Genomic DNA, 13,841 nt, shown 5'->3' on the forward strand with positions numbered 1-13,841 from the left:
AAGTTAAGATAAAAAAAAAATAGTACTGATTGAAGAAGAAAAACATATAATTTAGGACTACTTATTATCTATCCACCCAATCTATTCACAGGGTTATCATTGAGGGGATAAAATTAAAGGAAGTATGCTATGTATGCTACTTACAGATCCTGGAGGAAAGACAGAATATGAATATAATGAACAATGCCACTACCAACAGTGACAAATTGCGTGCTTCCAATTCTTCCCGGCTTCTCCAGAGAAATGAATGATGATGTATCCTAAATGCACCAGCAGATAGCAAATGGTGCTTGGTATCTTGGTAACACAAACTGAAACAGGTTTTGAATTCTCTATTCTTAATTACCATTCCTTTATTATTCTAAATATGGTATTAAAAGCAGATTATAAGGCAGTTGGTTGACATCTCTTTACACCCCTCTAGCTAAGCTCATTGACCTTGTCGTATATGCAAAGCCCGGTGGCCCATAATTCTGCTTCATCTCCTTCTGCTTACCTTCCTGACCACTAAACTAAACAATAGGCTTTTGGACAGCTCTTGCCTAAAAATGTGAATCAAGTATTTAAATAGTACTACAGATAGTCCTTGTTTAGCAACCACAACTGGGACTGGCAACTTGGTCATTAAGCAAAGCTACGTGGAACCACAACTGTGCTCATGATCTTACTTCAGCTTTCCTTTGCTTTACAGACCTGCAAAGGTTGTAAATGCAGGGATCAGTCACAAAGTTACTTTTTCATCACCGCTGTAACTGTGAACAGTCACTAAATGAGGACTACCTGTACTGGACTTCACATCTAGCATTTTTCACTCAGAGTTCCAATCTCCATACATGAAAATAATTGGCTACCCTCTAAAAAATTGATTTTCAAGCTTCTGGGAACATTTATCCACACTTTATCCAACAGAAAGTCTCTCTGCATAATGCAATGTAGGGATACACTCAGAGTACCTCTAAGCTATATCATTTCTATTCATACAGAGAGCAGACCTGATCATCTTCATTCTTGCAAAGCTTGAAAACAAATGCCTAGAGTAAGCACCATAAGCAAATCAGTGCTCTCCTCCAGGTGAGTAGTAGTACAGTGCAAAAAAAGAAAACTCATCACTGTCCCATTGTAAGCTATTCCAGTTCTTGAAACTAATAACAATTCCTTCTCTTCCAGCTCACAAACAGGAAATAGAATAATTTGTTACTGTTCCTTCATTCCTGCCCATATTTTAACTCACTTTGCAGGTTTTTTTTAAAAAAAGTTATTTATTTGACTGATTGCTCTGCAGAAAGGCTTATCAGCAGCAAAGACATTTTTTCTCTTGCATTTAAAAGCATCTTGCAAATTAATGATGGGGAAACACGTTGAATATCTGCAACCAAACATTTTCTTCAGCACTTCTAACCATGGTTGCACATTACTTACAGCAGCTAGTGAGGGAAAGGGGGAGAGATGTTCTAAACAATGCCTACAGACGGGCATCAGGAAAAAAATGCTGAAGCTAATGGCAGGAGCTGGAGTGAAGCACAAGTTCCCACCAATGGGAAAATGAACTACCCTTAAGTTTGGCAGAGCTGTGCAGGAAACAAAATCAGCTTTGCTCTGGATTCAAGTAAAATTGTGTAGAAACAGAGGGAAAAAACTCTAACCTCTTGAAGATTGATGACTTTAAAGGATATAGGTTTGGTGTTGATAATGAACAGGCATACAGAGATCATGTAGTCGTGCCCTTATTTCATGCCAAATGTTGATTAGATATGTCAAGTTTCACCACTGTTCCATGTGAACTGAATATGTACTGCAGAATACCCACAACTCTTAAGCATTTACACATTAGAGAGGAAGACTGGTATAGGAAATCTATGAGCTACTATTGATATTTTCCTTATTGATCTTTTCCTTGCTATCTTTTTTAGGTTCCCTGAAAAACATTCAGTTCGCTCTCAAATTTTATATCACTTTATGAGAAATCATGAGTTCAGAGAGCAAGATACTTCACCAACTGGATAGCAATAGATGGCAATGGGGAAGATTATTAGGAAGACACTGAGCCTTTGCCCACTTGTCCCTAAACACAACACCAGCATGTCATGACCTCTTTTTTTCATTCTCTCCATAACATTAGAGCCAGTTTGATGTAGTGGTTAAGGCACCAGGCTAGAATCTGGGAGATTGCAAGTTCTAGTCTCACCTTAGGCATGAAGCCAGCTGGGTGACCTTGGGCCAGTCACATTCTCTCAACCCTAGGAAGGAAGCAGTGGCAAACCATTTCTGAAAAACCTTACCAAGAAAACTGCAGGGACAAGGCCAGGCAGTCGCCAGGAGTCAAAAACTGACTTGAAGGCACACACACACACACCATGACATTACCTTCATTTCATCCCCAGCCTACCAGTGAGACAGACATAAGTCATCAATAGCTGTACCAGTGTTGAAGTAGTATTTTTCATTACTCCTACATAATCCAAAGGCAGCCTCAAAATACATAACATTAGGTTTTGTCACCTTGGAGAGCAGTCAAGGGACTGCAGTGATTTGAAACTAGCAATAGATCCACGATGGGAATTGGCAGGCAAGGCAGCAAACACTGGCCTAGTTTTCTGCTGACTCAAAGACAGGTGAGTAGCACTTCAACTGTGCTATGGGAAAAGATCAGTAGTAGGTCACAGGTCTCTTCTACCAGTCTTCCTCTCTAACGTGTAAACTTCTGAGAGCTGTATTTTGTGTGAAATGTTTTTCAAAGTGACAGAGATTCATTTTTATGTAATTTACACCTACCTTTGCCCAAGTTTCCCTCCCCAGCCAAATTCAAGTGGCAAACTTGAATGCAAAACTGAGATCAAGCATTTATTTTCTTTACAGATATTCAGAATGACAACCTATCCAACTTACTGTTCATTTAAAATAATTGGGCTTTGTTACCTGTATTTGGATGTAATCTATACACTTCTCCAGAATATTAATCAATCAGTCAATCAGTCAATCTCCAGGATATAATGGATCTAAAATGGAGTATACTCACTGTTCTACCACCAGGCTAGATGGCATTGCTGTCTGGTAAAAGGAACATGGCCCTGTCCAGATATTATAATGCATGGTAAAAGAAGGTGGCCTGATAGTCTTCAAAGTATTATTTTAATTTAAGAAAGATTTTCATTAGTTCATACACTTAAGAGCCTACAACCAGGGTGGTGCTGGCCAATTGTATATGTCTCAAAAAATATTGGCATACAATATATCTAATGTTCATAATGTGCTACCATATATGCTTTAAGCACCATTTGCATGAAATAATTTCCATTTGCAGATTGTATGAAAGCATATGGGGAAGTAAGCATTCAGATCCTGAAATATTATTTTTACTTGCTGTATAATAATATTAGGCCCACATTTTACACCTATAGAAAATTTATAATTAGAAAGACAGAGCCTGAGACTGTCACATGGAAATTACATTTGCTCCAAGCTATAACAATTTATAAAGTTTTTAACTGACTGAGACTATAATTCTCCAGGACAGCAAAAGCATAAAATATAGAATTAAAAGCAGAAATGCTATTTAAACCTAAACTAATCTCAAGTGTTGCGATATTGACAGTTACTCCACATCAATTTAGAACTGAGGTGGTTGGTAGGTTCCCAGCTATTGCTACAACCCTACAACCCCATGGTTTATCCCCATAAATGTTTATGAGAGTTAACCTTTCTGAACTTGGTCTTTCTCAGTTCTATTTTTAATGCCACTGTCTTCGAAACAGGTTGGTTTATACTTTGTGCCGGATGAGTTTCTTTGGTTTTGGCTTGGAATATTATCAAAACCCAGTGAAGTGTGGCTTATTCATTAAACCATGGTTGAACAAAAACTTGGCATGATGGCAAACTGTTCTTAAGATCTTCAGGGGGCATCTCTCTGGATTTTGTAGTCAAAGGAAGGCAGAGATTTACCTCTGGAATGTCCTTCCCATTAGAGGGGTAAATAAGGCTCAGTTGTCTAGGCAGTTGAAGATGTCATGCTGGTTTGATCTGCTATTTGTATGTTCTTCATCTGATTTATGATGTTACTGTATAATTTTATTGCTTTATATTAAACCTATTTGGATTATATGCCACTTGTATTCTATCCTCATACCTTAAGATAGTAGGACGGGTTAGACCAATACTTTTAATAATTTGTGTGTGCACGCCTTTGACCGCCTGGACCAGTCCCTGCAGTTTTCTTGGCAAGGTTTTCAGAAGTGGTTTGTCATTGCCTCCTTCCTAAGGCTGAGAGAGAGGGGCTGGCCCAAGGTCACCCAGGTGGGACTAGAACTCAGGGTCTCCTGGTTTTTAGCCTGATGCCCTGACCACTACACCAGACTGGCTCTCACTTACAGAAAGAGATTTCTGAGAATTAAGAATATCTAAGGGAAAAAATGCAACAAAAAACTGAAGCAAAATCATTTGTGAACTAAAGCCCACTCCATCACATGTACGATTTTCTGAAACTCGGAAGATGTCCATAATCATCTTAACCCTACAAGAGATGATAAAGAAAAAGGCGATTTCCACAGTTAATACATTTTAATGAACCAGACCACAGGGCCGGCTGGGGGTTCCCTTCCAGGCGTCGGACATCGGTTCCGAGGCGTTCTTGGCGTCCTAGTTTGCAAAAACAGCCTCCCGCAAGCGACGTGCAGAGCATCGCGGCCGATCCGCCCTCCTTCCTTTGCAGCGCTGCCCGGCGATCTTCCCATTCCTCCGGCGGGTCCGGCCTCCCCCCTGCTCTGAGGCTGCGTCACCGATGCGCCTCGGACCCGGGCGATGATGGGGAGCGCTCCGATCCGCGTCAAGAATGGCCATTGTACGGCCGGGCGGCCACGTGACTCTCCCCGAGCCACGCCGGCCGTCGCGGAAAGTCCGCTGCGCTTTTCTGCCCCCTCCTGCCCCTCTGGTGCCCCCCTCCCGCCCACAGCTCCGCCCAAGCCGAAGCCCGTTCACCATGAGGAGGGGGCTGTGGCGAGGCGGCGGAGCGCGCATGCGTCTGCGTGCCCGGCTGCTTTTCTCCTTTTTTTCCCAGCCTAGTGCGGCGGCGGAGGTAGCGGTAGCAGCGACAGCAGCACGAGCGGGAGGACGAGCGAGTGCTGAAGCGGCAGCAGGCTTAGCCGGAGAGCCGCGGACAGGTCAGAGCGAGGCCAGGACGGGGCTTCTTTGGAGCTGAGACGGAAGGAGACGGAGGGACCCGGGAGCCGCGAAAGAGCAGCGCGCGCGCCACACCCAGCCCCGCCGCGTATCTTTCCTGCTGTGGCGCGCCAGCCTGTTTGGGCAGCCCGCCGGTCTGGAGTTGTTGGCCGTCCCCCAGCCTCCACCGCCTCCTCTTCTGGCTGCTGCAGGAAAAGCCCCGCCGACGCCGCCACCTCCCTCCCTCCAGACTCGGGCTCCTTTTCCCGCCCTCTCCGCCTTTGGTGGAGCTTCCAGCTCGCCTGAAAGGTGCTCCTTTCTAGAGCAGCGAGGGCGCGGGGAAGAAAATCCGCCCGAGGAATCTCCAAAGTTGCCATTAATTGCGTTGTTTTAACACTGGCATTAAGGATCGAGACAAAGCGCCCGAGGAGCAAGGAGGAAAAGAGGACACCCGAGCCTCTTCCACATTCCTGTGCAGCGGAAAAAAAAGAGGCGGAGAAGGAGATCGCTCCCCATAAACACGACCGAGTTCGTCGCGCCGCCTCCCTCTTCTGCCGCAACAAAATCGAGATCTAAACGCGATTCGGGGTTTTGACAGATGCACGTTTTTTCAAGCTTGGCTTCCAGCAGGAGAATCATGTAGATCTCTTGGGGGGAGGGGAAAGGATTCTGTGGGCCGGGGTGGGGGAGGGAGAGGGAAGAAAAATGGGGGATGCTGCAGACGTCAAGGAAATGAAGAAGACGTTCATTGTCCCAGCCATCAAACCGTTTGATCATTACGATTTCGCCCGAGCGAAGATCGCCTGTAATCTAGCTTGGCTAGTGGCCAAGGCCTTTGGGACAGGTAGGTTGATGGTTCTTGTAGAGCCTTCTTTTCTGCCATTCTGGGGTCTGCTTCTTTTACTGGTGTATGTGTGAATCACCCATCCGTTGAAGACATGAATAAAAAAAAGGAGTCAGGGAAAATAACTAATAATGAATAACAGGGTGGTGGTATTATTATTATTATTATTATTATTATTATTATTATTATTATACAATGTTTTGTTGTGTGTTTGTATCACAGCTACAGTTGTGTTTTGTGTTACAGTGAGTGATTGTTGCCGTTAATGATTTTTAAAAATTAGCTCTTCCATCAGCTTGTGTGCAAAAGGTTACTTCCTTTCCTTTGCCACCCTCATTAAATAGATACCGTTTTTCCACTTAAATAGAAAAATAAATACATTAAAAAAATAGAAATGTTGAATGGTGTTTTTGATGTCTGGGGGTTGTGAATTCAGGCTAGGTGAAAAACAGTTGTGTCCTTTGAAAAATGCTCAGCATTTTCTCCTTGTCTGAGTCCATTTGAGAGAGGGTTGAAAGAAGTCTGTAAAAGGGGAGTGACTTCTGATTGCAATCTAGGCCGTAAGGAGAAAAATAGCCTTTTTCCCACCAAAGGCTTTCAGGGAATATTTACCCCCCAACATATTATATGGCAGCATTAACACACAGAAGGCAATGATAGATAATGGAGGTGTTTCCCAAAGATCTACAAGATGACCATCTGCCATTTATCAGTCTTTCTCACTCTGTTTGTCATCGTCTACTATAGAATAATGGGAAGAGTATTTTTCTACTTTCAATTCTGCAACTGTTGCATTTAATGCATAATGTAACAAGACAACAGTTGTGTTTTGTTCCTGACAAAAGGTTGGAGGGTATTGCTCTTAGAGTATTTATCCTGTGGGGAATAGCTGTCACAAATTACCAAGTTAATGTACAAATGAGTAGCAAGATTTATATTCAACTGTCAGTCTGCCTTTATTAGGGCAGAGGAGTTTATTATCTTTGGAGACTTTGCCAAACAGTGTTTTTCCTTCTTTTCAATTATTGAATGTTTGCATTTAAAAATGCTGATGTGCTGGAAATGTAGAACAATACCTAAATTTCAGAAATGGCATAGTATTATTATCTGCCACTTAAGATTTCATTTTGCAGGTACAATCATGAAAAACATTTTAATTAATGCATTGTGGTAATGTTGAAATAATTCTTGTCTGATAAACAAGCAAAACCACATTCCTATAGTTTCAGCTCCTAGTCATCAAAAGAGTACAAGCATCAAGTACAGAGAAACCAGGTGATATGTGTGAATGTGTGAACTCTAAGCCACAATCCTAAGTGTTCATTTAGGCATTATGTCCCATTGAAGTCAGTGGAATCTTTTCCAAGTAGACACACATACATGATCAACCTGGAGAAATGTATAATTTATTCTAAGATAAAACTTAGGTTTTGGGAAACATACAAGCAAGGTAGTTGGCTATTGTCTGTTAAAAACTTACTCTGTTGTTGAAAATGCCAGTATTCAGAATAGTGTTTTACAGAGACATTATTTAAGCTGTGAATAGTTGTTCTAGTCCAGATTGATTTAATTAAGACTTCAAAGATAATTTAAGGAGAGGATGGCAAATAAGAATTAGTATATGCGGCATGAAACGCAGAAATATATTATTTCTTTGCATGAAGCAAAATTTAGAAAATAATACCAAACATAGAAGACCATTATAACATTTCTTCTCATATCAGTTACTCTTCACAGAGAGAGTCATAGGTCTTGTAAACATATGAGTTTACTATTCAGAGAAACAACAGACAATTACCAAAGTGTAAATGTGGCTTTTGTATTACATTTTCATACTATTCTGATTGTCTCATTCTGGTTTCCAAAATAGCTGTTGTTTTTTGACATTATTTACTTCATATTTGAATTGGAACCGCCACTGACCAAGAGATGCTTGTGATTTGATAGACCACTTTTTTTAGCCTATTCAGTTGGATAGCTTTGAAATTTGCAAGTATGATATGGATACATTTAGAAAATGGTTGCTATGAGAGAACTGCAACGTTCTTGTTTGCTAAAATGTCAATGGTCCATTACATATCACATATTAAGTGGAAGGCAAATTAAACAAGTTGCTCCCTGCTATCATTTTTAGGATGTTCCCTGCCATCTTCATCTTATTGCTGTCTTTCTTGTAGGCCATCTTCCATTTTTGCTTTCTAAGAATGCTTAGGGGACTGGCTGGCAAACAGAGACTCTACTGAACATGAAGGCATTGCTGGACACCAGTACTTTGCAGTATACCAGCTTCTTGTTGAATTAAATGAAATGTAAAAGACCAGCTCCCACTATATCACCCAAATAAGACCACCAGTGAAGCTGGCTCTCAAGGGTAGGGCCTTCTTCATAGTGATGGTCTCCCAATTAGGGATCTTTCCTAGGGAAGTATGGATAGCCCCCATGATGTCTTGCTTTAATTCACAATTGACAACATGTTTGTTCTCCTGGGCATTTACCACAACTGCTTCTGGACAGGATTCCCTGGCTGCTCTTTAAAATGAATTCTTGTTTGAATCCTTCTGCTCTAGTGGGTATAGTGTTTTGTTTTATGGGGACTTGTTTTGGTTGTTTTTATTAAAGGTTTTTTTTAATTTGTATTCTGCTCTGGATTCTTTTATGGTGTCAGTGGTGGAGGTGTTTGTTGGCATATTGAGAACTGGTGTCATCAAGTTGCCCATCTTTTGCTACTTTTGTTAATTATCTAATCTGAAAATAACTTATGCCAGGTTTTGCAGATCATGCTTAGCCATTACATTATAGTTTTTGGAATGGTGCATTGTGCAAATCTAGGCACTCTAGTTTGCAATCAGTGCTTTATGGCTTATTGTTATTTGTGAAGCCATCATAGTTGCCATTTCAAAAATGAGGCCATAGCTCATTGTGATGTGTGAATAATCTTCTAATTTTCTTAGAAGTAAAAAGCTCATTGGTTTATGTATGTGTATCTATATGTCATTGCTCAGAAGCTACATTCCTTACAATAGTGTTGTCAGACATAAAGTTCAGTGGGGTTCCTTGCCCTTTGAAAAATTGTTGCCCGTTATTTCACCTCTTCTGCTGTCTTTACTAAAGCAAAGGGACTGAGAATCTTAGGATTCATTAACATTTCACACTAAACTGTGGTTTCTTGAACTAGTTTGTTATATAGGCCTTAATTGAGTGAGTCCACACAAACCACGGTGGCTGGATTCAGATAATTCAGCTAAGTAAAAAGCAGCCTAACCACCTTATGTTATAATGCAAGGCATAAATGAGTCTCATTAGTGACTAATATTGCATGCCAGGGTCATCTATATGTGAAATCCAATGCTTATCAATTTAGGCAATCCTAAGTAACTTTGGTTTCTGAACACAGAAATAATTTGCTAAAAGCAGAACTGATTTAGGTTTATTTAGGTTGGGGAATGTATTGGCCCTTTGAGACTTGCCTAATTCTTGTAAGAATCACCGGCAAGGAAAGCCTATTATCAGGCAATATGACAGTAGAATTTACATATGTACATCTATATGTATATATGTATGATGTCACTGTAAGGACCAGGACCAAAAGTTTTGTTCTTTTATGGGAGAGGATTGAGTTTCTTTAGACTCAGTATAGTTGAGGGCAACATACTAATTCATGATTAACTAAACTGTGGTTTTCTAAATCCAGCTGCCTGGGTTCAGCAACACATATGAACCTAAGTGGTTGGGTTTAGTAAGCCATACATTTAGAATTGGTGGCAAGAAAGTGGCTTATGCTGCTGGTTTCACAATTTATTTAGTGCTGAGGTGGACTATTAGCAGCTCATTCTTGAAGTCTTCATTGAAGTGCAAATCACTGATTTGTACTGTTGAAAATGTTCATGCTTTAAACACCCACACATACTCCTAATGTCTTGAATAGGCCTTGTAAGATTCTGGTGGGCTTCACATAACTATGTTGAGTCTAAAGAAACTCAATCCTCTCCCATAAAAGAACAAAACGTTTGGCCCTGGTCCTTACAGTGACATCATTGTATCATTCCAACACCCCACTGTCCCTTGGAGGAGTGGACATTTATTTTTGTGTAGCCACAAAAAGACTACCCCTGACAGTGTATTATAAAGTATTTCATATAAATATTCATGTGTGGTTATGCATGATCACAGTAATGCTTATTGCAATCCTGAAGGTAGCTTGGTATTTGTAGTGCAGATATGGGATGGGCTTTGCACTATTATTTTGGAGTTTTGTGCATGCTTATTCCATTATGTCAAAAAGTGCCTTGAAGAAGCGAAGAGAGATATAAAATTAAAAACAGGTTATCCTTCAGTCTTTATTTCTAACTTCGTAAACTGCAAATAAGTTTCTTGGTGATCTAATTACAACATAAGTTGACCATGTAATGTAGTTTGTTTGATTTTAGTTTAGGATATTGAGTGCAATCATCCATTATGGTTTGCACATCGTCTTTGATAGTTTAACACAGTGTATGAATTGAATTGTGATTGATTCAGCAAACCATAGTTAACAAAAGCATGATTTACAGACTCAAGCACTGAAATATAGTAGAACATTTAATTAACTTTTGTTGTTATAAATTAATTATTTTGGAAATGTCACCAAGATTATATGCTGTATACTTTCAGTAATCTTTTGACTCTGATATAGTAATCAATATGCATTGGTCACATGTAATCCAGCAGAGTGAATTGATTTTAATGGCTCCATCTAGGTTTGTTTTAGCAGACTTTTATGCTTCTGGAGTATAGTGGAGTAACATTGTAATTTCTTAAAGGTAGGATTTAGATTCAAGTTGCATTGATTCAATAATTATATGTCTAGGGTATCTTGTGGACAAATAAATTTACTGAAGGTCAGCTCCAAGGGTACAGTTTTGGCTAGGCACTGCAGATTGAATGGGTATTGCTTAGAATTTTGATTCTAAGAAGTTAGCTGGGTGGCTTTATCTTATAGCATCTTAAGGCTGTAATGTCATATAACCTTCCTTTATTGAACTTAATGGGAGCCTCTTTCTGAGTAGACACATGTGAGGTCGCATTGTAGCAGCCCACATTGTGGGTCCTAATTTAAGGTAGGCAGCACCACAACATGCTAACTGAGTAGCGCTGACATTTAGCCTTCATGCATCCTGGGCACTTATTACATTAATTTGTATGCCATATTGAAGTTGGATGGGACCATGCGTTACATGTTTTTATTTTTTTTTAATGCAATAGAAGTAAAAGCATGCATTTTAAAAACCCGTGCAGCAGTGTCCATAATAACAAGCTGTGATGTATCAGAATGACATGTATATAATGACATCATCATTCAGATGTGATTTATGTCACAGTACTTGTTATAAGTATGTAAGCTGCAGCATTTGCATGATGACATTATCATATACTTGTCATCCTTTGCTCCCTCGTCAGTGCCTATGTGAGTGTGTGTGCCTACATCTGGGCAAAACGAATGCTAAATACATTGCTAATATAAATACTTCAGCAACCCCATAAAATAATTAATAGAAATTGTTTTCATTTGTCAGAGAATTCTCAGTTTACCAGCATGACCTATTCGACCTATCCCACTGATACGTTAATACTTTCTATGAAGAAATGTTTGAAAATAATTTTCATTGCACTTAAAATAACAAGGGGCTTCCTACTACAATATAATTACTTATGTGGTAGCTTGAAATCTTGTGGTAAAGAGCAGAGGAGTTTGGACAGTGCTCATGAAAACAAGTCTAGGACTGAAAAGTTAAATCTTAGTAGAATGATTCTTATTATTTCCAGAGAACTCAGAGCAACTGAAAAGCTGGGTTCACAAATCTATAATGTGATTGCCTTGGCTTTCACTTAACATGCTGTTTGAATCAAGCTACTGTTATTTGTAAATCATGTTTTACAGCTCAGCTGGTTTATGAACCTAGCCAGCTGTGGTAAATAATTATTTTATTAAGCTAACTTTGGATTAGAGCAATGTGTGAATGTGATCGTTATAAACACAAAGCAGCACTTCTTATGCAGGCATCTCATAATTGGTTGCATGTTGGCATAGCTTTTGTATCCCTAGACCATGATCATAAACTAGTTTCAGAGGATATATTAGTCTTATTGTAAAATCGATTATGTCTTCTGTTAAGGATCCATGAGCCACAGGGTCTTAAGGGGTGAATTAGACCTGATTACCTGGTTCATATATTGCACTAAATCATTGTTTGCTTAACTGTAGTTAATTGAGTAATCCACAATTAGCTGGGCTCATGCAATGTATAAGTTATAAACCTTAGTTAAACCCTGTTTCCCAGTCTAGACAATTTCTAGGCACATAGACTTCTAGCCACATAGCCATTACTGAGAATTGTGGGAACTGAAGTCCATGCATCTGAAAATTGTTTATGTTGGCATGATAAGCCAAATCATATACTGTAAATCACATAGTGACTTAGTGCAGTTTTTCTCTACTTGATGTCTTTCAGAAGACCACCAACCAGATTAATACTACTGTATTATCTATGCTATTACAACATAATCTGTGTTGGAACTACAACTCCCAAGAATTCTGAGCATACTGAGTAGAAATTCTGGGAGTTGCCATCCTAACATTTGTGAAGGGCACCAGGTTGGGAAAGCTAGTGTAGACCTCTGATGATGTCAGGAAATGAAACTTCCATAGATTTCAAGAGGTAAAATTTGAGTCTTCCATGAATTTGCAAGAGTACAAAAAGGAGATTTAATTCATTCCCCTGTGCAGCATTTCTGAATTCTCTTTTCTCTGAAAAGATACTTACTCCACAGAGGATCTCCCAATGATAGGTCTAGTATGATTCCTGAAGGCTGGAAAAATCATCATGATTGGGTGGTTTTAAGACTCATTTGTTAAATTCTCATTCTCCAAAGGAGTCATTCTGTTTGTCACTTCAAATAACTTATTTAAAGCCAGTTGCATAATAATATGAAAATACCCGAGTCATCTAAAGCTCTTCAGCTAATTGATTGGGCAAAGTTTAAAAACAAATGATTGCTGCTTAAACCAAGAGAATGTTCTTGTCATGGTTGTTTTCGCATGCAGGAATCTATCTACCCTCTGTTGATTTCATTTATTCATTTATATATTTATGTATAACAGTAGTGGGGAACCTGCTGGGCTCCAAGTCCCATCAGTCCAGCCAACATGGATAATGATTAGGAATGTTAGAGAAACAGACTTAATTTATTCAACAGGGTAAGTTATAGGTTAGTTTGTTTGGCTCTTTTTCGCTTACATCATGAATAGCCTTGCTAGATGTAGCTTCTTCAGCTAACTTTGGAACATTTAAAATCTTCCTTTGTGGTAACAAAAGATGTATCACTGCTTTCTTTCTGACTTCTTGAGATGCTTCTTTTACTTTCTGTTGCTCTAATTATCTATTTAGACCGGGGGGGGGGGGGTTCGAGATGAAGATATTCCTATATCTCTCTGTCCTTTCCATCTGAACAATCTTCCGCAGTTGTTTTGTCCTTGACTAACTGCTTGAGGTCAGTAGTTTGCTGAATAAGGAGGAATACGTTGAAAGTCAATCCAAGTAAGACACAATTGTTTAATGGCAATTAGCCCTGCTCCTGAAAAAGGAATCATGGATGACTGTGTGTGTGTGGGGGGGGGGTTATGATGCTGCATTGTGACATGACTTATGCACTTGCATCAGGCATCATGTCATTGCATAACTGCAACATTTGCATGATGTAATGGTATGTGTCATTTTCACATTATTGTGACTTACTACAGAAGTCTGTGCAAGGTATAGAGGTACATGCTCTGAATGGGATTCTCTAAATAAAGAATGTGCTCTTTTTG

General features: G+C 39.6%; 1 protein-coding gene across 1 annotated transcript in view; it reads left to right on the forward strand.

The window, feature by feature from the left end:
* The first annotated feature begins 5,827 nt into the window (after window positions 1-5,827).
* CAMSAP2 (calmodulin regulated spectrin associated protein family member 2) overlaps window positions 5,828-13,841 on the forward strand; it is an 84,821-nt gene continuing 76,807 nt past the window's right edge. The window contains exon 1 of the mRNA XM_088153326.1: window positions 5,828-5,995. Within this exon, the coding sequence (XP_088009452.1) occupies window positions 5,857-5,995 (139 nt within the window). The 5' untranslated portion in view covers window positions 5,828-5,856. The remainder of the gene's footprint in view (window positions 5,996-13,841) is intronic.

Source organism: Python bivittatus, unplaced genomic scaffold (genome assembly GCF_059951505.1).
Source record: "Python bivittatus isolate LINGU-HERP-01145 unplaced genomic scaffold, Pbiv_v1 ctg000700_np1212, whole genome shotgun sequence".
NCBI lineage: Eukaryota > Metazoa > Chordata > Lepidosauria > Squamata > Pythonidae > Python > Python bivittatus.